The sequence below is a fragment of the Musa acuminata genome, chromosome BXJ3-7, assembly GCF_036884655.1.
Source record: "Musa acuminata AAA Group cultivar baxijiao chromosome BXJ3-7, Cavendish_Baxijiao_AAA, whole genome shotgun sequence".
Taxonomy (NCBI): Eukaryota; Viridiplantae; Streptophyta; class Magnoliopsida; order Zingiberales; family Musaceae; genus Musa; species Musa acuminata.
In genome coordinates this window covers 39,579,601-39,605,459 of record NC_088355.1, presented here as the reverse complement: position 1 = coordinate 39,605,459, position 25,859 = coordinate 39,579,601, and the positions used below count along the sequence as shown (strand labels likewise).

The following is a 25,859-nucleotide window of genomic DNA, read 5'->3' as shown; positions in this document are numbered from 1 at the left end:
AAAGTTAGCTAAGGTCGATTATCGACTTCGGTCTTTGTGCAGATGACAAATCAAATCGAAAGGAGAGGTTTCCAACCTTGGATAACCCCATGGATACAAAATAAAACCAGGATGTCAATAACATTTTTCTCTGATAGTTACTGCACAACTTTTGCATGACACTTTGGGGCTGAACCACTCCAACGCACAATGTACAGAGAACGCATACCCTTAAACCATAGAAGGTCACGTTACAACCAGACAAGAACTTATTGAGGTACAGAAGCTTTCACCATCGAGCCAGCTAATACCTTTGCCTAACATTACAGTTGCCACATTGATGTGATCACTTCCAACAATATCACAATCAAAACCTGGACTAATTCATGATAGGTTTTCCACAAGTTCTATATTCGATGACAGCACATATTGATATTCTGCAAGTCACAAAAACCACAAAACAATTGGGACTACTTGCACATGTATGTATCCTCAACAAGTTCAGATCAAAAAACGCCAAAGCTTCTTATCATATTATGGGAAACATGGGGACTGGCATTAAGCTAATCGCAACAATATTAGATTATTTATCCCTTAGTAAGAATGGATAAATATTTGATTGGTGGAAAGAATTCATAGTTTTACAGTTAAAACTCTGTGATTTGAGAGCTCCTCTTCTTTGATGCGAGTTTGGGTGTGACAAGCAGCAAAAGTTAAAGATGAAGAAGCAGAACCAGCAAAATTCATTCCATCCACCTGCAAGGAGGCGTTAGGACAACGATGACATGCTGGTTTCAGTATCTTGCGGCCGCCACATTGTCTTTTGAACACACAGCAATCCTTCGTTATCCTTTGAGTAAGTCAGTGTGATCTCCCAGTGGAGAGACTTTGCCATGTTCTCTATCTCGCTAATCACATCGGCGTCGTCCCTAACAATCAGCTTCCCTTCAGGTCTCAGTACCCGGTCCACCTCAGCAATTACTGGCAGCAATCGGCACCTACGGCGTAATGCCACAGAAACAATTAATATTAATCAACAAAAGCAAGTATCATAGATTCTGAGTCTCATGACTATGCAACAGTTCACCCCCCCTCTATCGATAACAATTAAGCAACATAGACGAACAGCAGTCAAATTATTAGAAAACACAAAGTCTAGATTTATCATCTTTCATTTTTGCTATGAATCATAGACAGAGGAGCAAAGATATTCTTGATAGACACAGAATCATTAGTTCATGTTACATTAAGCAGTGAATGCTTGATAATACTATGAAGCATAATTCATGAATTATAAACTTTTATTTGAAATAAGAAGTGTCAGGAAATAACCTTTTCTTAAGTTTGGAGAATAGATGGTCCGCATGGAGAAGATCATATGTTCTTGGATACGTGCTAAATGATTCACACCAGTCATGATACATCCCAAACAGTCCACGCTCGTAAATAATAGGAAGTGTGTCAGGTGAATCAATCGAGACAATATTCATTACCCAGACTTTCATGTCCCGCAATGCTGCAGCGAAACTGCAAATAACAACCAGAAAAATGTATAGAAGCTGAAAGATTAATAAGGTCGGTAAAAAAGGGCATGATACCATCTCATAAATAATAACAAAAAAAGGGTCCGAATTGTATCAGGAAACAATTGAAAAATCTCTTTCACAAGACAAACAATAAAGCATTAAGACACACGACATGGATAGTTATTGGATTCAGCATCAAAATTTCCAATCAACATAAAGCATCACGGTTGTAAGAAAAAAACCAGAGAAATGATGAGCATTGAATTACTCGATTTAGCATAGAATGAGAGATACTATTATAAGTTTGAAAATTCTATCTTTCCTGAAAGTAAGAAGCCCCTTGTCAAGGAAGAATATCCTATAAGTTTAATATCAGAGCCAAGAGTTATGTATCAAACAGGCTTCTAACTATGGCAATAAATTCTTGAATAGGTTAACTTTATATTAGGTAAGAACCGACTAAAAGAGGAAAAAAGATCTAAATGACCAGGTGATCAATATAAAAGAAGTACAATCTAAACAACTAGCATGCATAAGGTTACAACTCTCCAAACTCTAATTGATCCAGGATAATCCTAGAGGACGGTGGAACAATAAATTCGGATAGAGGAGTTATGTTCATCACAAATATCCTAGCAAGTCAAAGTGACCAAGAGAACACAGCCTTAATTTTGTTGAAGAAGAGCACAACGCTCTAATCGCTCAAAAATTAGCACTAAACTCTAATTACCCAAATTTTATTATTTTACAGTACATGTTTGCACAAAAGTAGAACGATCATTCTATTTGCTTACCCTCCATAGACAGATCTCATGTCCATGACATTCCTCACGGTAGACCAGTTGATTCCCATCCCGTTGACATAAGATTTGCCAACTATCTGTTTCCAATGCTCATAGTCTGCTTGAAAGTCTTCAGGTGCAGGTTTTCCATAAACCCCAGTCTGTGATCCACTCAGCCAGTAAGGTGTCTTCTCAAGCCTTTGTGGCCACTGTTCTGGCCACACTGTGCCACGACTAGTCGGATCCACTGGCAATTTGTGCATGCATGCTTGCAAAGGTACATTCCTGAATGCATATAAGTAGGCATCAAATTTAATACAAATGCTAACAATTACCAAATGGACAGTCATTTGATCCACTTCTGAAGATAATAAACATACCAAGCTGCATCCGGATTATCAGACTCTTGACACAGAGGAGGGTTCTCTTTTGCTCTTTTTTCATAGCACTTATTGTCAGAAGGCTTTCTGTAAACAGCCAACCCTACTTGGTTTAGTGTGTCATTTTTCCTTGTCACCATCTCCCAGCACATAGATTTCGTCAAGGCAGACATAGCTGGAATGAGTTTTCAAAACAATAACTGGTTACAATTTTCAGAAGTTATATAAACTTGAGCATATGTTTCTACAAGAATGCATTTCATAAATAGCAGGTGAAGACTATGCATGTATTCATGTCAACCATTGATTTTAAGTTGTCCTCGAAGGTTGTAGTTTCAAGCTTTTGATATTATACTTTATAGTCAAATGACTGAAAATTAGACTAAAATTATTTGCTCCTAGGTGAAATTAAGATTGTGAATACTAAAAAAAAAAACAAAGTACAAAGGCACATTGTCCAAAAACTTCACCGTTACTGTTTCAACAAATCTATTGCAGCATAGCTAAATAAGGGGAAAAAATGATTTGTAACTTCTACCTTTCCAAATTTCAGCATCTTCCGGAAGGTCTTGGTACACTGGAGTGGCAGACCAGACAAAGTAACCACCAGGGCGCAGCAACCGGTTCAACTCCAACAAAAGCATACCACCTGCAAGTTATAAGTTCAAAAGTCGATTTTATAAAGAAAATAGCAACAGTGTGTGTGAAGACAAACTACCTTCTATGTGCCACGGTACTCTACAGCGGGCACAGTGAACAACATCGAAGACCTTGCTCGGGAACGGAAGCCTTTTGGTTCCCATGACTGCTGAAATTGCTGGAATTCCTCTCTCAAGAGCAAACTGCACTTGGGCCTCATGCTCATCTTTGGGTGCAAATGACATGGCCAGCACATCTCTGTCAAATAGAAATCCACCAAAGCTTGCCACTCCGCATCCGACATCCAAGATGACACGGCTACGTTTTCCCCATGCAATGTTGGGCAATGACTGCAATTACAAGTGAAATGAAAAAAAAAATGCTTACCAAGTGTAGTTAACATATATATGCTATAAAATTAAAAACACTCCATTCATAAGAAACTAGAAATACAAGATGCAATAACTTTGGAAAATAAAGTCAACAGCCATTACGGCTGTAACAAAGAGACCTACTTAATTTCGCCTAAACAATTTTGCATATACAGAACCAAATAGGTCATGCCATACAAAATTGTGATGCAATTTGTCCACAATCTAAAAATTATACATTTAAATTGATCCATAACTGGAAGGCTTCTTTTACCAAAATTCACAAGCATGAACACAACAGGAACAGTAGAAGATAACATATAAGTAAAAGAAGCACAAAGAAGACCCAATCAAGAACCAAAAATCCTCGAATACGTAGAGAGCATGGTCAAGAAGGGACTAACAAACAAAATAAAGGACAAACTTAGTGCACAAGCCTCCCACCGATGTGAGAGCATCAATGCATGCAACGTTACCCCTATAATTGAGAAGTTGTTTGGGTGACTCAGGTCACCCAGATCGCAAATGAGCAAAACCCTGATCACCCAAGAAGATACTAACAAATGCTCAAGTCAAAAAGAGTGCAAGTAGCATTCATGTAAAAAGATCAGTAGTGAACCTCTTGGATGAAATCAATGTAGTGAAGTGCACCATGTTTAAACTGGGTTCCACCACCTGGAAACGTGAGATACTCTCCTGAAACTTTCACCCAATTTTGGTGTCCTTTTACTGCAGCAAGCTTAGCATGGGGGACATTGTTGTACCATATCTGCGGTGATCATAAAAGATGGAAATTCATTAAGCCTTACAATATGAAGAATCAAATGCAAACACAGACAAAGCAAGTACCTTTTCCCTGCTCTTGGGCCACTTAATCGGTCGTTTGTATCCATCAGGAAGAGGAACGAGGCATGTTGGAGCATTATCAGGACAGTGCCTCTCTCTGTGTTCATAGTGTTTGGTACTGTGAAGCTTCTTAATAGCTGCTTCATTGTCAAGACAAGGGATATAATCTGCTCCAGCTTTGACATTACACAGTTTCCAGCTGTATTCTATAGTTTGACCCTTGGATGAAGAAGAAGCTTGGATCTCCTTCTCATTCTTTGATTCTACAGCTTGGGTAGACCATGCTCCATTCTGTGTACTGGTTTCATTCAAAAGCTCCGTCTGGGCCCCAGAAGGAAAAACCTCGTTGTTACCCTTGTCCCTTGACTGGCTGCCATCTTTGTCTTCATCAGAGCTTTGATCCACTTTTTCATCTATAACACCGTCAGTTTTCCCATCCTCAGTTTTATCACCATCGGATTTCTCGTCTTGCTCTGGTTTGGGCTTCTGTTCTTGACCACGTTCCTCATCACCTGTGTCATTTCCCTCTTTGGCATCTCCAGCTTCCTCAATTGTCTCCCCACCTTTGTTCCCATTTGCATCACCATCATTCTGAGTATTTGATGAATCATCTGAGTCATTATTAATATCATCACTTCCCTTGGTAGGATTTTCCTCTTCAGTTTTCTCTTCCAACTTCTCAGATGTTTTATGTGACTCAGAATCTGATTTATTAGGCATGTTGTTTTCACCACTGCTGCTATCATCGTTAACTGAATCTTCACTCGTATCATCTGAACCATCTTTGTATGGGTTAGAACTAGTCCGAGAAACCTTATCACTCATGTCGGATTTGGTGGCGGGTGAAGGCACCTCTGCTGGAGCCATAGCTGAGGATGTCATCATCCATGCCCCAACCAAACAGAGGGCAACAAATACGACAAGAGTCATTGTCGAACAGTACGACGACGATGTCCTCCTTGTGTCTGTACGTGAACTTCTCCCAAATGCCATGTCTGACTATGTGTGATTTACCCTGCAATTATTTACTTGAAATTATGAGACGGCAACAAAGTTAAGAAACATAGATGAGCTCTCCATCACTCTCTCTTCGACGACAACCTGAACAATCACGTTCATCAAGTACACAATGACGCTAAAATCTAGCAAAGGATAGGAAACATGGATGAGAAACTTCCTGTTATCGAGGACATGATACAGATCGGTCATAAAGCTTGATATTTCAATGAACTGTCCATTACAAGGAGATCTATCAAATGCTAAGTGAAGCTAAACGACCACAAACATACCAAAACAACAAACTGATCAAGAATTGCGTGGGTGAGGTGAATCTAATATTTCTACATGCATTGGGGAAAAAATTCTTAGTTACTGGAAGATGGACTTGACGAATGAAGTATCTATATAACACGATAATGAGAGTGACCAACTTTAGGAAAAAAAAGATTCCAACTTTCTCACTCACCATCTCGGAAAAGGCAAATGACAAAGCCTCGATGACAATTTGAGATAAAATCAGTTCCAGAATCAATCACCAGCAAGCACAGAACGAAATCCAAACCAGAGAACAGAATATACAAGATGCGAGAAGGGTAAAATCGAGCATATCTACACTATTGAACCAAGTATTGACCATAGACCGAAACGAAACCATGAAATCGGAGCCGTCAACTAAATTGTATCAGTTCTACTGAAATCAAGCAGCACTGACCAGATCAAAAGAGAAAACATCGCCAAGCTAAAAACTTTCCCATCATTAAGCAAGAAGCACAGAAGGGGAAGCTCACCAGAGCTAAAGATCTACGATAGGGCTCACGTACAGTAAGTATCAAAAGCAGCAAAAAGAACCAAGTCGATACAGCGGGCAAATTGACACGAAAACGAAGCACGAATGTGGAATCCCGAAGACCAAACAACAGGAAGCATGGATTCGTACCTCTCCCTCTCTCCCTCTCGGGCTGCGACCCACTTCGGATCTAAGCGGAGCAGGATCGAAGGCCAGAGAATGACGACGCCATGAAGGTTTGGATCTCGCTCCGAGTCGAGTGAGGGCAGTTTATAGAGTCCGAGAGAAGGTGTGTTCGGGAACGGCGCATTATTTCTTATTTCGATAAAGAGAAATGATACGTTTTATATCTACGCAAAGTCGTACCTGCCTTATGACTTGAAGATACCGTTGGGTTGACGACTCGTGCTGTTGTGGGCCACTCATTGTCCAATCACAAGTCAGGTAGTTTTGACGCGAGCCCGGTTTCTGTCGGGACTCTGTCGCATATGTTCCTGCGATCCAATTTAACAATCGGACAATAAAGAAACAAAGATGCAGATATAAATGAGCTAAACTGTCTTTTACGGTAGGTATGGTTTAAGTTACATACATGCGAGGGAGCACAAGATGTCGAGAAGCGAGAGTGGAGACACCACGGCAAATCCACCGGGCAAATGTCCACTTGTGATAGATAACTGAAATGACAATAATGCCTATCGCGTCCACGGACTCAACGACAACTCCAGAAGCGACGGCATCGATGTAGTATCGGCGAAGGCACGAGGATAATAGAGTAAATGCGGTGGTGTCGGTGGGCTGTGGGGAGGCCACCGAACGCACGTGCCCCACGGGTGCCGGGGCGGTGGTGGTCGCCGACACTGGTTGGCGTCCGTCAACCGGAGATCTTATCCGTGAGCACTCCACTTGAAGCTTTTTCTATATTGTTTTACCCCGTAACGTGCGGTGTGATCGTATGATCTTTTGGCAACGTGATGATCACGCGCAAAGAGAGAGAGAGAGAGAGAGAGAGAGAGGCCTTCTCTTCACTGTCGATGCCAGCTTGTAGGAATGAATGATACTAACGTTGTGTTTGCGTTGTAGAAGAGAGAGAGAGAGAGAGAGAGAGAGGCTTTAGTTCATTGTCGATGCCAGCTCGTAGGAATGGATGATGCCGGCAATGAGAGAGAGAGAGAGAGAGAGAGAGTCGCTATGGACGATGATACCAGCGTTGTACGTTTGTGCTGGAAAGGGAACGCCTGGGATTGTGGGTTGTCTTCAGATGACAGCAGGGGCTTCAAATGATTAGATCTGTAAACTTTGGAGGGTTGGAGAGTGAATATTTTGCCATTGCAGTGTATACCCATAAAGAACCAATCTACATATACACACGCATTGATGACAATTTATGGATCCACGAGTCAACTCAGACCAACGCGACGGCCGCAATCCTCGTCCAGCCGATTCCACAGTCGGGCCCCGAGTCCACTCGGTTGGCGCTACGTGCTAACGTAGTGCGCGTACGGCTCAAAGGGGTTCTCCAGGTACACGAGGATGTCCTGGAACGAGTCGCCGAACTCGGACGAGAGCAGACCCGGCTCGGGGTGAGGGAAGACCGAGTTGGCGGCGGGAGCGAAGGCCCGGTCCCACTCGGTGGGGCGCCACCGTGGCTGGCTCTGGACCTCCCTCTCGCACGTGAACTCTGGCGACCGCACGTGCTCCGAGCAGCTCGAGTCGGCGTGCAGCCTCGCCATCGAGTCCGACGGCGCGAAGCTGTCCGCGAGCTCGGCAGGCAGCAGCGGCCCAGGGGCGATCCCAGCCGGAAGCGGCAGCGGCGCGTGCGGACCGAGCGCCGGCTTCCTATCCTCTGGCGGCCGGAGGCACCTGGACCCGGCCGGCTTCCGGTCCCGGGTCCCGAACTTGTCCGAGCCGTTGCTTCCTTTCTTGTTGTAGATACGGCACAGCACCCAGTCGTCCAGCTGCAGACCACAACACGTCCCAAATGTTAATATCGTTTTGTTTCCGTCAACCCGCTCATACTTGTTTTCTTCTTTAGAGTCATTTCCTGTGACCACTCTCACTCACTACCGTTCATTATAATCGCGTTAAATGGTACAAGCATCCAACGCCTCCCTCACCCTGCAGCAACCTGCGAAGCCAACGTTGGGCAAGTTGTAGCAGGGTGGTCACCCACGCCCGCGGGCTTTGGCTCTTCGTACCAAAGGGAGACACCTCAGAGAGACGAGAATGGATTAGTACGGTGACAGGCGGCAGGAACGGTGTATACGTACCCGGAGCGAGTTCTTCCTGCGGGGCGAGCGGTCGACGTCCGCGAGGCGGTACTCGTGCATGATCCAGTTGGTCTTGTGCCCCCTGGGGGCCTTGCCAGAGTAGAAGACGAGGGCCTTCTTGATGGCCACCGGCTTGGGGGCCCCGACCGGCTTGTCCGCCCCGGTCGCCTTCCAGTATCCCGATCCTGCCGCCCGGTTCGGCCTCGACCCGTTCGGGTACTTCCGTTCCCTCGGCGAGAAGAAGTACCACTCTTTCTCCCCGTACGACGCCATCCCTGTCACGACAGATCACAGGTTGATCACCATCCGGACCCAGACCACGCAGGCATCACACGCGGTCGAGATCAGAAGCTCTACCTGGGAGTTGCCAGGGGTCGTACTTGTAAAGGTCGAGCTCGGCGACGATGGGGACGGCGATGGGGAGGCCGGCGGACTTGCGGCGGAGGTAGTGCATCACGAGCTCCTCGTCCGTGGGATGGAAGCGGAACCCGGGCGGCAGCTGCAGACCCCCGCCGTTCATCGCCGGTTCCCTTCGATCAGCAATCATCGTGGAGCTGATTAATAGGCGCGACGGAGCTTTAAAACTCGGGAAAGCAAGACAACGCGAGGGAGAAGGGACGGCAGGCCGAACAAAGACAACGTGGTGGCGGACTGGTTCGGGCCGGGGCCCGGTCGACACGTGTCCCGCATAGGCCATCCCAAAACGTACCTGGCGAGGATTGCGGCGGGATTCTGTCACGGCTTGCGTCACCGGTTTTGTCGCGACCCGGTCCGAGCCGTACCGGCGGCCCGCGGTCCGACCGCTGGCAGATCGACACGTAGCGATTCGGGAAAAGAGGCGGCGTTGGCTGTGCGTTTGGGACGTGGGCGGATAAGGATGGATGATGGATGATGCGTGGGCGCGAAAGAGATGAGATATGGGAGATGACCATTCGATTGGAGACATTAGAATACATGACAAAGGATGGGGATTCGGAGGAATGTTTGGCACGTGAGGTTGAAGTGGAAGTCTTGAGCGAGTCTGAACGATGAGGAATATAAGCAGGGTCGGTTCGAACCGAACCGGAATTGAAAGAGATTGGGTTCGATGATTTCGAATCAAATTGAAACTAGAATCATATTATTCCTAAAAATTGGAAGCAGAATCAGAATAAAATATAAATAAAGTTCATGACATAATGATTAATACTTTACTTGAATTTATATCTTGACAGAAAACAAACGACGTAGACCAAAGAGACAGGAAGGTCATGCAATGAAGTGATGACCATGTCGTTCGTATGGTTAATATATGCATATGCGAATGGACCCACGACAACGCGTGCATGGCATATATCATCACATATAGACTAGGAAGTAGGACACCATCGTTGGTGTTCTTTGGACGAGGTGCAAAAGGCATCATCTACACATCACAAAGCTACTGACTGCTCCTATAGAAAAAGTTCCATCATTTGGACAAGGGAGCTTTACGAGAGTTGTCGCCAACGAGTGCTGTCAAAACACAGGACTCGAGATAGGATAAACTCAGAAGCCACTTGACCTTGATCCTCCTCTTCATTCAAAGTCCATGAGACAAGGACATTGTTGAACATGATCCCAAATACCTAAAGTCCCTAGCACCAAAATTTCAACCCAATCCATTAGGTGATGCAACTTAATATATTTCTATTTATCTGTTCTTACTAGTATCCTGTCAATATAGATTTCCTCTGCATGTTGTATAAAGTATTTGAACCAAGATCAACATTTCGGATAAAATAATTAAAGATGCACTTTAATGTAAGAGAAATTGTAATCTCTAATGGGAAGGAACTTACTGCAGAGTCAACAGCACGAGTGGAGCTTAGATTGTCTGCATACAAGATACCAAATTTCTAATGCATTGATCTGTTTCATGTAACTTGGATGAGATGAACAAACTACTGCACAAAGCAATTGTCTTAATTACTAATTCATTCTTCATAAATCAACTACTGCAAAGAGCAAGTATCAAAATAGATATCTCATTGATTAAGACCACTGTTGTTTGCATGCATGTGTAACAGGATTTGGGCGTCGCAATAGCGAGCAGCTGTTCCAACATAGCAGTGCCCGCTTGTTCTCCTTTGAAGAGGTCTTTGGTCGGGTATTGTCTCAATTAATTTCATGTTCTTGTGGAGGTGAGAGTCTTGTATGGTTGATTCATTTCCGAAAAAAAGGAAAGATTAAAAGAGAACAAGTACAGAGCACATGGTTGTGACCCCAGTCGATGACTAAGATTTCTTTAGTTTGACTAAGTGATTGGTTCTTTCAGAAACCAAGGGATATCTACAACATGTTGAACTGTACAAAGCAGAGGTATCCAAGGTGATAATTTGTCGCACTAGAACTCTGTGGCATATCAAAGGACTTTGATATGCAAAGTTTTGATTTAACTGGAATCTGATTCCATCAGTGGTATGCTTACGGTTAGGAAACCTGCTGTAGTTGGGGACTGGAGTTGGGTTCTTAGCAACAGATTCTACCCACTGGCACTTCTGTGGTTCTTCATCTAATGTTTCAGCTGTTGTGCATGACTAATGTCTTCACAACATGCATGGACCACTTGTGTGGCTCTTCTTCAACTAATGTTTTAGCTCTGGTGCATGACTAATGTCTTCACAACATGCATGGACCAGTGCTGGATATGTGGGTGATCGATCACCACAAGAGTGGACCTAGTTTCCATGTGTTGTAGGATTCAAAAACATAATCCCATTTGCTAGGGAGGTTGGTAATTGGTCTCTTTGGGTTTCAGAAATGACAGAATATTTTGGACTCTCATCTGCCTCTTGCATTACAGATATCAACCTGATCTAAAGGCTCAAGCAGAGTTCTATAGTGGGCAACCAATGCTTTAAGCAATGCCTAGTGCTCTAAAGAAAACCTAAAAGAAAGGAGAGATTTTTAACAAGTCCAAAATTCCTAACCATGACTAACACTTTGAACAATATCTGGTGCAAATTTGCCGACAGCTATAAATATCATCGAAAAGATATTTTTCAACAAGTCCAAAGTGCCTAACCATGACCAATGCGATAAACTGTATGCATTGCAGATTTGCCAACAACTACAAATTATTATCCAAAATGTAATCATTAAAAGAGTTAATAAGCACTTAAAAGAATCATCATGCAAAACAATATTTATGCATTAAGGAATCTGTTGCCCTGACCCATTAAACACAAGATGCATATGGATTTTGACAAGAGCATATGTAGAAGCAGGAACAATAGTTTCAATTTCCTCACCATTTTTTTCTGAAAAAAAAATCATAATAATATACTAGAATAGATGTAAAGCATATAAATGGTAAAGGAATGGAGCTAGAACTTCTGAGCTTACTGTTTTCTTCATTTGGGCATGTGTCAGAAGTAGAGAGAGGGGTTCAGATAATCCTAACATTCCTTGCCGAAAGCGAACGATAACACAACAACATCAACTGAAAGGCAAGAAAATATCTTGATTATAAAAACCATAACAATTCTTCATTTATTCTTAAGTTTTAATATAAACAACCTTAGCAACAAATTCAATTGTATAATCATATGCAAAAGGGTCATGCATGAACCTGTTGGATTTCTAGAACCAATTTTTACAATTTGCTTAACATCCTTTGTCTTCTCAGTAGAGGTCAGAATAGGTTCTCCATGGAGTCAAGAATGTTAGCGCTTTCCCACCACTTCATTATGACAAAAGACAATCATTAGCACCTACAACTCCCACTAATTCACTTCTTAACCAGTATCTAATACATGTGTGATTTCATTTGTCTTTGAAATTGCTTGATAGGATTTGAAATGAAACATTAAAATCAAGTGAAATAATAAAAAACAAAAAAGCAAATTAATTTTTCTTCATTAGAAAAAAGAACATCGTCTTGATAGACAACAAACTCTGCAGAAGATAAGATTCATAACAAGTAGAAAATAAAATCAGAAATGGATACATAAGTCAAAATGCAGACCTACCAATCAACAAAGAGAGCTATTGCTATAAAATGACTTCAGTAGCCAGATAAGTCAACAGAAAGATGGTGATATCTATTAATATATGATGAAAACCCAAGTCAATGAAAAGGATGGGAGTGTTACACATACCATTGACCACCGACTGCAGTCGGCACTCTTCAAGATTTGTTTTGGCCTGCTGAGAAAATGATAATTCATGTAATTAAAATTGCAGACAGAACATACTCAAAATGTCGGACACATGTTTATGTATCAACTAGACAGAGCAACATGCACTCATCCCCTTCTAGGACTGTAAAAGCTCTCCTAACAACACATGATAAAAACCGGATTGATGGTAGCATCAACCTGGGCATAGTGCCACAGGAAACAAATATCTCTTTATCTGGTCATGTAAACTAATCAAAGTCATGCTTTTTAGTGCACTAGTGGCTGGTGTGTGGTAGGAGGAGCGCAAAAGAGAAGTTTCTGACGAACATGTGTTCTACTGTAATTTTCACCACCCAATTGAAAAGATTATTGAGGAATAAAGATATCAATTGACAATGTTGCATTACTAATCTAAGACGAAAATGAAAAAAGAAACTGTGAAATCTAACAATGGCTCTGTAGGTGGACTCAGTAACAATGCTTGCCAAAAGGATCGACCAGCAACAATGCATTTGAAAGCACTTGGATTAGGTTACATGACAAAAATATAACCTAATCCTTCGGTTCCTTCTTATCAAGAACCACACACCCTAGTTCACTGAAGTAACTCACACGACAGACAAAACTCATGAATGCCTCTCTCCTTGATGACCAAACTCATGAAAGAACATCGTCTTGATAGACAACAAATCGTAGTCTGAGGTTGTGGAAATGAAGGTCCCCAGACTCTGACCAAGTAGGTCTCTCATCTCGCAATGGGTTCACTGCTAATCTTGATTTAAGAAACCGTTTTGTTCACCATAAAATCATTTCTCATCTCACCTAGGGCTCAACGCTAATCTCGATTCAAAAAAGCATCTTGTCCAAACTAGAGATCCATAACGATATCAAGAATCGAGTCCGCAACAATGTCAAGCAATTGCAATTCGCAAGAAACCAAACCAGAGGAAATCCGCTCCGATCGGACAAACAAGCGAACACCGGAACCCACCCACCTCCCCCCAGGGCAAGAGACGAACACAAGAATTACCTACGAAAGGTGGCGATCCACTTCCTCGAGGCCATGAGGAATCTGCCGTGCCGGTCATCGTTTCCCTGTCGCCGGCCCCGGGGCGGCGTTGGCGGACTTCTGGAGATCGGGATCGGGATGGGGGAGGCGGGGCGTTAGAAGAGCAGTCGAACAAGCGTGCGTATTTCAAAAATTACATAAATATCCCTCATGACAAGGAGATCACCCTCTCCGTGGTCGTGGGGAAGAATTCATCATATGCCCTATAATCCAAGCTCAAGTTTATAGAAAATAAGAGAAGCACTATGAAAATAAAACAAAAGAGAATTAGAATTTTTTTAAAGAAATATATCCATAAATTAAAATAGTTCTCTTTAATGCCATATGACATAAACAATATTGTGATTGCTTATCACATCACGCTATTAGAAGGAATTAAGATCATCTTTAGATTATTTTCCAGTTCTTAGACCGATTTGGAATCAAATCGAAATAACCTAATTCGATTTTAGACTCTACAAATCAGAAATGAACCACTTTCGATTCAGTTTGGAACTATTAATATGATTTGATTTATGATGAGATCTCATGAGGATAATAATTATGATAAGACTCTACAAATCAGCCGACGCCTCACACCTCGATCGGCGCGACTGCACTCGGTCAAACGAACCGGAACACCGACCGAGACGCATTAACGCCTACTCAGGCTCGGTTCTTCACGCTACATCAACGCCCATGTCAGATGCTACCAGCCTGCCCCCTGCAAGCGGGCAGCTCAGGAAGCAGTAAGCTTCCCTATAAATACCCTCTCGTTCATCAGGAGGAGGGGGGAGCACATATACAAAAACACTTCTTCTTCTGAAACCCTCTCCACATCCTCTAACTTGATCGTCGGAGGGGTCGGGCCGAGCACCCCGACCCGACCTTTGTGCAGGTGCGAAGCCGAAGGTCCCCGCGGGACGCGCAGGCGAAGAGTTCCTGCCGAGATGAGACAGCTACATCGTCCCGATCGGACGTCGCACCCGACCACCTCAACGGGCTCGAGGAACGCCCCAGGAAGATCCCCGTCGTCCGGACCCGAACCGAGCCGCGTCAACCTCGAGGCCACGGCTCCAGGCTGTTTCCCACGACAAGATCGATTCCGGTTCGAATCGAGTTTAGGCTCGTGGATATATATTGGCGTTCTGTGGCTACAGAATTGGGTTACCTTCTGCATGCATGTATTCTTCGTGGGGATACGGTGAATGACATGCATGGTCATTTTTGTATTCGTCAATGCAGGAGCAGGGGAACAGAAGGTGGCACTCGACTTCCAGTCCCACAACAAAAGGCTGCAGGAACCACATGAAGCCCCCATTCAACCCTAGGAATGGGTACTTCCATTGTCTGCATGCTCCCTTTTGAACCCACGGGACAGGGAACTGTGTGTGAAGAAGCATTACTCGTATGCTTGTAATGATACACAACCTTTACCAAAGCTGGTTATTCTGCACAAGGATAGAGAGAGAGAGAGAGAGATGGTGTCATCTGTCATGGAGTGCAATGATCTTCTCAGTAGATATGGTTCCCGATCCTAAGAATGTCGCAGTTGGCATCTGTACTACTGAATCCGGCATTTTTACTGCAGATGAGTGGCAGGCAGAGCAGGCATGATCATGAAGTTTTGTTTTAGAGGAGGAAAAAAGAGTAGGCATATGGCTGTGTGCAAAAGAAAAAGGATGGGTGATGATGATGCCCTCCATTATCAGGATTCCACCTTTAGAAGATGATAACGCAATATGCCACCAGCCACTTTGAAGGCATCATTCGATTCAGAACCTTAGCCTGACAAGCTCTCTCGATCTATCCACACGCACCTGTGCTTGGCCCTCCCAAGATATGGACATCTCCAACACCACAGTGAGACGAGGGAGAAGAAAGAACCTTTACAGCAGAACCAACCCAAAAGCAACAGTAGTCATCCTTATCACCCAAAAGCTTCTTTGTGAGCTTCCCTCCCCCATCCTTTACCAACCACAACCGCCAAGCAAGTTGATCAAAGAGGGTCATGCTCTTGAGCCCGAGATTGATGGTCCACTCTATACTTGAACGGCTTCATCATCATCACTGTCGGTGATCATTAGCCCCATCCCCTCCTCGGCTATAACCGGGAACTCCAAGTTGGTTAGCTTCTTCGCACGCAGCGCCTCCACCTGCCAGTCGGTGCGCAGCAGCACCACGGCCAGCACCAGCACCACGCACACCGCCTGCGCCGTCAGGAGGCCGTACCACAGCCCGCCGAAGCCGACCCGGAGCTGGAACGCCAACCCGACCGCCACCGGCGCGCCCACCAGGTAGAAAGACAGCAGGTTGATCCGGGCCCCCACGGCCGGCCTCGCGGTCCCCCGTAGCACGCCGCACCCGGTGGTCTGCGGGCAGTTGCCCAGCTCGCACAGCCCCAGGAGCGGCAGCGCCGCTGCCGCTAGGCGCAGGACCGACGCGTCCGCCGTGAACAGCCTCGCCCACTGCTCCCGGAATATGGTGGTCCACACGACGTGGATGACGCCAATCACCACCGCGCAGCCGAGAGCCACCAGCGCCGCCATCTTCGCCCGGTTCGGCCTCCCGGCGCCCAGCTCATTGCCCACCTGCATGGATCATCACAACATCAGGCCTTGGTATGCAGACAGCAGAGCTGCAAACATGGCAGCACGACAACAACACGCATCATAATGTACAAGCTTCGAAGATGACCAATGGAACAGTGTCAGAACCCTGCGTGGCGACTTTTGATTGGTACAAACACTGTAGTAACACTCTCTTATAGCGCTTTCTAGAAAGCCAACGAAAAGTTGCCCGATATGGCAAACGGAGAGGCCGACACGAGAGACTCAACCGGCGAATAACCCCTGCGTCCGATGCTCCGGCGCAACACCGTCGAAGAGAAGACACCTGCGACGGTGGGCGAACAAATAGCCGACCGAGAGAGACAGGGGAGGACGAGGTGAGCTCACCCTGGTGGAGACGCAAGCGGCGAGAGCCATGGGGACGGTGTACATGAGGCTGGTGGTCTGGATGAGGACGGCGGTAGCGCCGACAGCGGCGGTGGGGTCGGGGAGGTAGCCGGCGAGCACGGTCATGATCTCGTACCACCACCACTCGAGACAGACGCCGACACAACTGGGGAGCGCGAGGCGGAGCACCGGGGAGAGCCCGCGGAGGGCCGCCCGGGACCAGCCCCGCCAGGTGAGCTCGCAGGCGCGCGACACGCGGAGGTAGCCGAGCAGGAAGAGGGCCATGTTGAGGTTGGTGACGACGGCGGCGAGCGCCACGCCGGGGACGCCGAGGCGGAGGACGAAGACGAGGAGGACGTTGAGAGGAATGTGGAGGAGGACGGCGGCGGCGGAACAGGTGGCCATAGGTCGGGTAATGCCCTGGGAGCGCAGGAAGACGCGGAGGGGCTGGAGAAGGGCGTTGGTGAGGAGATCCGGGAGGGAGTGGAGGCAGTAGGTGGCAGCGACAGCGGTGATGGCGGGGTCCTGCCCCAGGGCGACGAGGATGGGGCCTAGGTTGACCCAGAGAACGGCGATGGGAACGGCGACCAGCAGCAGGAGCAGGATGGTGCGCTGGAGAGAAAGGGAGATGAGCTCCCAGTTGCGAGAACCGTAGGCCTGGGAACAGAGCGGTTCGAGGCCGGAGGCTAGGCCGAAGAGCACGGAGTAGCCGGTGATGTTGGTGAACCCGATGGAGAGCGCACCGCCGGCCAGCTCCAGAGGACCGAGCCGCCCCAGGCACACCACCGACACCATCGCCCGCAGGTAAACCAGGCAGTTCAAGGCGGTGATCGGCGCCGCCATGCTCCACAGCTCTCGTAGCTCCCCAGCCACCAGCCTTGCCGTCCCTCCGCCGCCCCCACCCACCGCGGCCGCCTCGCTGTCTCTTCCCTCCGCCATCGCACGCTTCCAAAGAAGAGCTGTCGCCACGAGCGCAAAGGTGACACGATCGCCTCCGTCCACCCGCCGCTTTAAAAAGACGCGAACTGCTTCAGCGGTGATCTTAACCGGTGTTGCATTCCATAAAGCGACGGAGATGACGCGACCTGACCGAGCTCTGCATGGTCTATTCCGCACCAGCCTGCGTGTGGCGGCGTGGGGGAAAGCGATGTATGTTTGCGCACGAGCATGAGCGACTGTGTGTCTCACGTGCGACAAGACGGTGTGGGAGAAGACTGAAGTCTGACGGCGTGGCAGCGTGGGAGAGGGCGAAGTCCATCATCACTCACGTCGACGTTTTTCAGGGTTGCGTCGGTAGGTAGACGGAGGTGTTATCATCCATCGTGCATGGTAAACCTGTCATTAGGGTTTCCAAAAGCAAGGAGGAAGGATGACTACTCTGTTCTTCCCGTGTCAGCCATAATGACTGACGACCGACGACAAGAAGGTGCTGTTGCACTCGACAAAGGCTGTAGAAGACAACATAAACATGATCTAAACTTACATAACCTTCACAGTCTAAGATCATAACATGATCGAAGCTTAAGCAAGCTCAAGAGGTCTCATTCCATAGCAGCTTACACGTAATGAGAAAAAGACCCCACCGCAAGCTGAGCGGTCCTATCTCGAGCACAGTCGTCTCGGTTGTTCTTCTCATCTACCTCAAACAATTCAAGTCCATCACTCATATCACGCTGCAGCGAGTTGGACGAGCATGCAGGAAAAAGACATAGTGATTGACCCCCGTCGTTGCTATCCGCTACACTCAATGAAGTGTGTGTTCTACTCATCCACCTTCACACGATCGATTTCGTCGGATCATTTTATGTTCTTGTGGATAAAGCATGGCCAACTTTGAGCTGACTTTTCTTGTATCATGAAAGTTCCATCAAGGCTTCCACAAGCACATGACTTTTTATCTCAACCTTACTGAATCAAACCAAGTCTATATATGACTGCATATACATCATCATCAGTTCTTGGAGGTTTATCGAAGAAATATGTTGAGCTCAGGTTTAGCAGTCTGAACTGATTCCAATGCAACCAAAGTTGTTGCTGGTGACTTCAAAGTGCAGAATGGCAACATCAAAGTGGGAAATAAAATAGACATAGAACCATTAAGGAAGTGAGAGACAAATAGGAGTGCACATTCCCTAGCAAGCGAGCCAATTGCTGGACTTTCGAGTGATGCTTACTATGCACAACATGTAAGTTTATGCCTTTCTCTTGTCCTTGCACTCGATTCTTTTAAGCAGCAAAAGGTTCTTTGAAGTCACTTAATGGTGCTAATTATTGGAACAAAATAATGTTGGTCAGAAGTGGTTCTTAATGGACCATGTCACTCATAGTGGATCTACCTAATTAGAATGATCTTAATGGAATATGGTCCGAAAAGATACTTTTGTTTGCTTTAATTGTGGAGATAATCTAAGAAGACGGGCAACCATTGCATGATCACCCATTGATGAGATCGTGAGACCCACCCATCAATAATTAGCTGTGGTTATGAGTACAACCTTTTTACTATATTTTTGTTGAAATCTTTTAAGGATGTTTGTAGGTGAAATATTCTATCATAGTCATCCCTTGACACATGATAAAGCAGTCCATAGATGTTTAAGGAATATTTTTTTTCAATTAATTTATTATAAAATATTATTTAGATATATTTATTTATAAAAAATATTTTTTTTTATTAATTATTTACTTGAGCATTGAAGGGATCGAGAAACTTATTCAATTATAATCTTTAAATAGATACCCAAATCAATTTTAGCATTTAATCTTTTGATGATCATATGTAGACTTAAATCTAATTGATCAAAACATCACAAATCTCATCTCACGACGATATTTTCTTTTTCTATTTAGATGAAAAGCCTCTATCTTACGTGGCAGAAATCAGTGTAGATTCTTCCGTTGAGCGCTCAATGGTTTCCTTCCTCACGAGATTAGGGTTGCATGGACACGAAGACAAAGCCTAGACCGTGTCCGGCGAGTGGCAGGAGATCCCCCATCTTCACAGGCCACCGCTTCCGAAGAGAATCTTTGGGTAGATCTCGGTCGGCCACGTCAGCAATGAGACGTCGGTGTAATGCCACGACGACGTCGATCTGCACGCAACTCAAAGCTCGGTTTCGATGCATCGGTACGTCGCTTCCCTGTTCGTCCACGTCTCATCGTTCACGTGAACTCGCTCCATCGTCTCCGTCTCCTCCGAGCTTCGTCGAAGCTCCCGGTCAAAATTATGTCAGCCAAGTGTTCGACAAAAGTTCAGGTCTGTGATGATAGCAAAAGCACCAGAGCGTGCCTTGTGTTTGTTGGGAGATATGTAGCACACGGTATGGCTGCACAAACTCCATGTGAAATGCCTTAGCAGGTAAGGTGTTCGATGGAAAGACTCCGTCGCCCTTCCCTCGAGCTCCTCACAGTCAACGAGCTCGGTACGGGGATGTAATTGGACATGAGTTCAACCCCAGCAATCCTGTCCTGCAAGCCCAACAGCTCCATGATTCATGTCTCTGTTTCGCCACTATCTTGAGGACATCGCGGCAGGCGTGCGGGTGAAGAGGTTTCAGGCCCGGCTATCTGACGACGGCCCGTTATGAGCCATTTCAGCCATCTTCCTCCTGCTCTCTCTCTCTCTCTCTCTCTCTGTGTGGAGACTGAAGAATGATGGATATGTTAGCATGCTCTGAAGACTTGTATTACAAGCTAATCAGTACAACACAGCATCTTTGGCGACCAAAGCAAACCCACCAATTCTTGGATTCTTGAATCGGTTTCAGAATCCTCTCAGTGTGTGTACTGTGTTCCATTTCGCGGTCCATTAAAGATGTGTACTCCCTCTGGCACATGGGAAAAAGGCCCCTTTCAAAGTGGGTTGGTCCAATGCTTTCTTCTTCTTGCATCATTATCTCTTCTCTTTCTTCTTGGTGTGAGATGAGCAAGGTGGTCCTCATGGCCTCCTCAACATATGACCACAGCACCAAAAGGGAGATGGATGATGGAAGACAATGAAGGGGAAGTAATCATGCAAAGCACATAGAATTGACATGCTTGGGACTATGGACCAAATGATGCTGGGGGGATGAGGAATAAAGCTTAACATTCAACTGAGATGCAATAGCCAATACCAGCACTTGACAGGACAATTTATGCTTCTTCCAACCTCATAACATCGCAATCATCATTTTTCTATGTATTTTCTGCATCCTTCCAACTTCCTGTCTGTCACCAACTTGCTCTTCTTTTCTCTTCTTGTTTGCTCTATTGGGGTCAAATCATGAACTCCCTCTTCAAAGCAGTCCAGATATTTGTTTCAGATTCAAAGTTTGTCGAGGACATCAACAAGCATCAGTTCTCTTTCAGCAATTCTCATCTGCTACACTGCAGGCTGATGCTTGTCTGCTCCAGCAACAAAACTTGGATGGTGCTCCATGGATGCTGATGACAAAGAAACAAGCAGAGGAACATCTTGGCTACTGCTCTGTGGATGATGGTATAGAGAACAAGCAGAGAAACAAAATCTCCTGGGTGTTACAGTGGCTGCATGTCATAAAAGAATGGCTTCCTCCAATGTTCCACTTCATTCATGACTGGCTCAAACTCTCCTTGCAAGCCACCACTTTGTGACATTGCCAAAGCAAGTGGGCAGGGTGGGGTCCTGATACAGCCAAACACTGATGTGGTACAGGTTGTGCCAGGTCCAACCCCAAGCTTAAAATCTTCCAGACAATATCCATGCAGACTTACAATAATTACTTGCAATTAGTTTGCATCAGGAAACTGAGCAATAAACACTCAGGATGCTTGAGAATTTGTCCTGGTTATGCATGCTGTAGACACTCAGGAGTGAACCAGTCCCTGCCAATTCAGACAAGGCAGAATGAAGGAGATGGGTGGTTTGCAGACAGGAGAACACAAGACTGCATGAGTCCATTGTAAACAATAAAAGCTGTGGCTGGTCTGCACATGGCTGGCCTGCAGAGTCAATGTTGAAAACACAAAGGGAGCAGAGAAGAACTATAATCTTTGGACAGATCTGTTTACTCGAGCAAACAATCATGCCACAGAACAAGGAGCTGACTGATGCCATCATGTGGTAAATGAGGCTTCCCATGCCTTGTTTATGCTCATCATCACTCACATGCACATCAAGACACTGTAAACATGGGCTGCAGTGTACCCTTGTAGTCATTCTGAAGGGATCATTCCCTTCAGCAGGCATTCAATTTGGCACAAGGAATTGTATGTGAAGCAGGATAGAGTGAGGGAAGAATGAATGATATGCACAGTTTTGGTTTCTTACAGTAGCAAGCCAAGAGACATTCATTCTCCTGCAGCTGCAGCTATGAGAACATGACAAGCTAAGATGTAAAGAAAGAGAAAGGGGACATGAGGAAGATTCTTCTTGTAAGAAAAGTTACTAACAAGGCAACCCATATGACAAGAAAGTGCATATAAGACAATGTACAAAGCATTTACAATGATAACAAGAAGCATAAGTCCTCTTTATCACCTTTCTAACACCTCAACCATGTCTTATGAAACTACAGCAGCAACTCACAAGTAGACAAATATAATTTTGACTCCAATAAACAAACCAATCACACACCAACAACAAAGGTTAAGACAGAGCTCTTCCTTTTATTTCTTTCATTTATATCAATGGAGATGAATGACGGTACACCGCAAGCCGCTCATGTGGGTTTGGCAGAGCTCTTCGCCTTGGAACGGTAAAGGAGCTTCTTCTTCTTGGATGTTGGGTTTTCGATGTTAAGAACCACCTTTCCCGGCTCGCCGATCTTGAAAGAGGTCTTGATTACAGGCTCATCAGTGGCAACCAACTTCCTAGTCTTCTGCACGATCACCGTGTACCCGTCCTCCGCGCTTGGCATGAACTCAGCGCCATAGCTCACTTCCCACCCTGAGACTCGGAGTTCCCACACCAGGAGGGTTGCCTGCGAAGATAGCGAAATGATCCGAAACAAAGCTATCACTAAAAACTCTAAAGCAAGATTAATTCTTCCGAGCACCAATGAGCAGTTCAAAACTAAACACAACCTCAGTAGCTGGTATTTCTATCGATTGCTTCGATGAGGCCTTGATGGTAACTTCAGTAACAGCATCCGCAGTGGTGAATTCTGGATCACTCTCATTGCTTAGTCCTCCGAATGCAACTGGAACTTGCTCGGGTGCTATGTACCTGTACCGAGAACACAAACACACGTAAGGAAATCATGAAATTACACAGAAATTATATTATCAAAGAAACTTCTGTGATCCTCGCGCACTTAAATAGGGTCTCTGCCGATTTGGATGGCCCAGCGAAGACGAATTTGCTCTTGGTCCTCTGCGTGAAGAAGGGACTCATCATCCGACTAAAAGCCAAGTACCACCATGGAACATTGATGAACACCTAGAATCACACAGATGCTACAGGTTATATTTTGCATCAATTGGTACATAACATAGTGAATTATATGTACAGGATCTCAAATTCAACCAAAGGTCAATCTAAGAGATCTAACAGGGGAATCCAAACCACCAAATGGATGCAAAGGGATTGGACTACAATTTTCAGTTTTGGTAATCTGTATGCAATCTTCTAAGCATCCTATGTTTTGAGCAAATCCAACATTTTATTATTCATGCTTTTGTTACTCAGAACTGATAAGAAATTTAATCTCTTCCGACAAGATGCAGTTCTTCGAAATCGAAAGACACAATTCATATGAAATTGAACAGGAACAGTAAAAAGAGGACTAAATTTTACCTTCTTGGCGATGAACTCAGGGTAGTTGTCCTGCAACAGGGTGACTGCCTGCCTCGTAGCCTGGCGATGCTTCCCAAGCCGCGGCGTGTTCTTGAGATCGGTCACCTGAACCATGGATGAGACGCCACCAGGAGTGAAGTCCAAGAGCTCTCTGATGCCCTTCTCCAGGTATTGGATCCTCCACTTGAGGAACCTCTGCCTCTTCTCCTCGTCGCCGAAGGCCTTGTCGTAAAGTTCCTTGTTTTGGAACTCCCCATACACGTTGTAGCACACGGGGTGGCCCTCCCTGTCGACGGCGTGCATGAACACGGCCTTCTCCAGCTCCGGCAGGCCGAGGTCCTCCTGGAGGAGGGCCTCGATCCCGAACTGCTTCCGCCAGATGACAGCGTTCTTGAGCATCGACAAGGCGTCCTTCACCTTGAAGTCCCGGGCGCGGAGGAATTTGAGAAGGATGGTGTCGCTCCTCTCATCGCCAAGGAGGGGGACGCCCCAGATGAACACCTCCTCCGGCGGTTCCGCTGGTGGTGGAGCAGGAGTCTCAGCTGGCGGCTCGTCTCCTGCCGCCGGAGTGACCTCCTCCGTGGCCGCCGCAGGAGCGGTGGCGATGGGGGCGACGGTTTCCTCCACGGCTTCACCTGTCTTGCCGCCGTCGTCCTCGGCTGCAGCTGGTAAAGGTTCCTCCTTCTCGGCCGTTGGCTTCGGAGGCTCCACCTCCGGCGGAGGAGCGGGTGAGTCCGTCTCAGCTGGCTTCGGGGGCTCCTCAGGCTCCGTAGGCTCCGTCTCGGGCTCCTCCGGAGCGGGGGCCGCAGCCGCAGGCTCCTCCGGCTTGGGCTCCTCCTCCTTGACCGGAGGTGGCGGAGGAGGGGCGAACTCGTTGTTGGCGAGGGCGGCTTGGACGAGCTGTTTGAGCTCATCAAGCGCTTTCTTCTCAGGGTCGACGAGGTCGGCGACGACGTTGCTCTCCTCCTTGAAGGAGACGGACGGTGCAACGATGGCCTCGGCGGGAGGCCCCGCTTCCTCCGCCTCGGGCTTCGTCTCCTCGGCCGTCTTCTTCGGCTCCGCCTCCTCCTCAGCCGGCTCAGAAGCTGGCGCCGGAGGTGTCGCCTCGGTCACCGCCGCTTCCTCCACCTTCATAGGAGCCACCTCGGTTGCCTTGCTCTGGGCTTCCTCCGCCATAGCCAACGAGCAGGCGCGAGTTTGGTAGGTGACAAGCAATAGTGGCCGGAGGCAGAGAAAGCCAACACATATATAGATAAATAAATGAATAAATAAATAAATAAATAAATAAAATAAAATAAGGAAAAAACAGTTCATGGATAAATGAAGAAAAACAATTCTGTAAAACATAATTTTGCTTATCCAAAATATATTGTCAATTCTCGAATTTTAATCCATAATCAAATTAATCAATAATTATATTGTTATTATTGTATTTTATAACTATTTTGTGAAACAATCATGAAACATAGAAATTGATACAATACATATAGTTTCTATTAAATAAATTAAAATTTCTGAAAAAAAAAACATATCCATACTTTTTCATTGAAACAACATATTAAAAAAATTAAATATTTTCAAAGACCAAATCAAATGAGTAATTGTCAATATAATTATGGCAATGTGTTGTGTTACCCACCAACTATTCTAGTGAGAAGTTAGTATGTCTTGCAATGGTACACATTTGATGTTCTTCACAAAGAACAAGTCAAGTGATACAATAAATAATAAATACTCTTAGTATTTATTATTTTATTGTATGTGTATACATTAGAGGCATTGAGATGTAGAATATTCCTATAAATCCAGCCCATTGTTTTGCCATGGCCTTGGAATTCTTGCAAGCTACAAGACAAAAGAACAACCCATCAACATCAACAAGCTGCCCTCCTTGACTTGCTATCATTGCTCAGCCATTTCCTCCTTTTCTTTGTCCATAAGCTTGTAACTTGGTTTCTGGTTTCCTAAGAAATGTGTCTTCTTCATCTGTCAATTTTTGGAGATGAAGGGCAAATGAGTCAGATCAATTCTAGGAGATGGGAGCAAGATGGCTCATTTGGAGTGGCAGTACCATTTGCTTAGCTGGTTGTGTGCCCCCCCTCAAATGTCTCTTTCTCATCTAATATATGTCTGACCTATGTTTTAGTGTTGATAGTTACATTTAGTTGTATAGTTATCACAAGCCACAAACATGATTGTAAAGTTACAAATCTCAGTATATTTAGGTCGCAATAAGGCAGCCTTATGATTAGTGGCATCGTCGATTTTAGTAATCTATCGAATGATATATCAAGATATATCGAACCTCCTATATTATTCGATATCAAAAAATAAAATAAATTACTATATATCATCTCATATACAAGTGGAAGATAA

At 45.5% G+C, this 25,859-nt stretch overlaps 4 protein-coding genes and 1 long non-coding RNA gene across 7 annotated transcripts; all 5 read right to left on the bottom strand.

The window, feature by feature from the left end:
- Positions 1-483: 483 nt before the first annotated feature.
- Positions 484-6,616, bottom strand: LOC135642817 (probable methyltransferase PMT26). The gene is made up of 9 exons (XM_065159269.1): positions 6,460-6,616; positions 4,527-5,538; positions 4,297-4,446; positions 3,386-3,656; positions 3,206-3,316; positions 2,668-2,842; positions 2,300-2,572; positions 1,312-1,506; positions 484-977 (listed from the first exon to the last, which is right to left on the bottom strand). Exons 2-9 carry the CDS (start codon positions 5,514-5,516, stop codon positions 749-751), a joined length of 2,394 nt encoding a protein of 797 aa, XP_065015341.1. The 5' UTR covers positions 5,517-5,538; positions 6,460-6,616; the 3' UTR covers positions 484-748.
- A 1,000-nt stretch (positions 6,617-7,616) lies between these two features.
- LOC135642818 (NAC domain-containing protein 48-like) lies at positions 7,617-9,160 on the bottom strand. Its single transcript, XM_065159270.1, has 3 exons — positions 8,937-9,160; positions 8,580-8,854; positions 7,617-8,267 (listed from the first exon to the last, which is right to left on the bottom strand). The coding sequence occupies exons 1-3, from the start codon at positions 9,124-9,126 to the stop codon at positions 7,788-7,790; spliced, it is 945 nt and encodes a 314-aa protein (XP_065015342.1). The 5' UTR covers positions 9,127-9,160; the 3' UTR covers positions 7,617-7,787.
- A 575-nt stretch (positions 9,161-9,735) lies between these two features.
- On the bottom strand, positions 9,736-13,964 carry LOC108953416 (uncharacterized). Of its 3 annotated transcripts, none has more exons than XR_010498077.1 (6): positions 13,752-13,964; positions 12,701-12,746; positions 12,172-12,282; positions 11,946-12,042; positions 10,400-10,504; positions 9,736-10,195 (listed from the first exon to the last, which is right to left on the bottom strand). It is a non-coding gene; the product is annotated as an uncharacterized LOC108953416 (long non-coding RNA). The 3 variants fall into 3 exon arrangements; XR_010498078.1 differs by having other exon boundaries at positions 10,400-10,501; XR_010498076.1 differs by lacking the exon at positions 10,400-10,504.
- Positions 13,965-15,452: 1,488 nt separating this feature from the next.
- LOC103992617 (protein DETOXIFICATION 54-like) lies at positions 15,453-17,960 on the bottom strand. The gene is made up of 2 exons (XM_009412402.3): positions 16,727-17,960; positions 15,453-16,360 (listed from the first exon to the last, which is right to left on the bottom strand). Exons 1-2 carry the CDS (start codon positions 17,663-17,665, stop codon positions 15,812-15,814), a joined length of 1,488 nt encoding a protein of 495 aa, XP_009410677.1. The 5' UTR covers positions 17,666-17,960; the 3' UTR covers positions 15,453-15,811.
- A 4,143-nt stretch (positions 17,961-22,103) lies between these two features.
- On the bottom strand, positions 22,104-24,698 carry LOC103992616 (patellin-3). Its single transcript, XM_009412400.3, has 4 exons — positions 23,484-24,698; positions 23,002-23,126; positions 22,772-22,913; positions 22,104-22,668 (listed from the first exon to the last, which is right to left on the bottom strand). The coding sequence occupies exons 1-4, from the start codon at positions 24,657-24,659 to the stop codon at positions 22,408-22,410; spliced, it is 1,704 nt and encodes a 567-aa protein (XP_009410675.2). The 5' UTR covers positions 24,660-24,698; the 3' UTR covers positions 22,104-22,407.
- Between the last annotated feature and the right edge of the window lie 1,161 nt (positions 24,699-25,859).

Bases quoted from the DNA above. Each gene is read 5' to 3' on its own strand.
- LOC135642817 (XM_065159269.1), bottom strand. From the start codon at position 5,516: ATGGCATTTGGGAGAAGTTCACGTACAGACACAAGGAGGACATCGTCG. The intron at 3,317-3,385 runs GTAGTTTGTCTT...TATAACTTGCAG, and splicing joins AGTACCGTGGCACATAGAAG to GTGGTATGCTTTTGTTGGAG. The intron at 1,507-2,299 runs GTAAGCAAATAG...TGTTATTTGCAG, and splicing joins ATGAGATCTGTCTATGGAGG to TTTCGCTGCAGCATTGCGGG.
- LOC135642818 (XM_065159270.1), bottom strand. From the start codon at position 9,126: ATGATTGCTGATCGAAGGGAACCGGCGATGAACGGCGGGGGTCTGCAG. The intron at 8,855-8,936 runs GTAGAGCTTCTG...CTGTCGTGACAG, and splicing joins CGACCCCTGGCAACTCCCAG to GGATGGCGTCGTACGGGGAG. The intron at 8,268-8,579 runs GTACGTATACAC...TGTGGTCTGCAG, and splicing joins GCAGGAAGAACTCGCTCCGG to CTGGACGACTGGGTGCTGTG.
- LOC103992617 (XM_009412402.3), bottom strand. From the start codon at position 17,665: ATGGCGGAGGGAAGAGACAGCGAGGCGGCCGCGGTGGGTGGGGGCGGC. The intron at 16,361-16,726 runs GTGAGCTCACCT...TGATCCATGCAG, and splicing joins CCGCTTGCGTCTCCACCAGG to GTGGGCAATGAGCTGGGCGC.
- LOC103992616 (XM_009412400.3), bottom strand. From the start codon at position 24,659: ATGGCGGAGGAAGCCCAGAGCAAGGCAACCGAGGTGGCTCCTATGAAG. The intron at 23,127-23,483 runs GTAAAATTTAGT...GTGTGATTCTAG, and splicing joins CTGAGTTCATCGCCAAGAAG to GTGTTCATCAATGTTCCATG. The intron at 22,669-22,771 runs GTTGTGTTTAGT...CTATCTTCGCAG, and splicing joins TAGAAATACCAGCTACTGAG to GCAACCCTCCTGGTGTGGGA.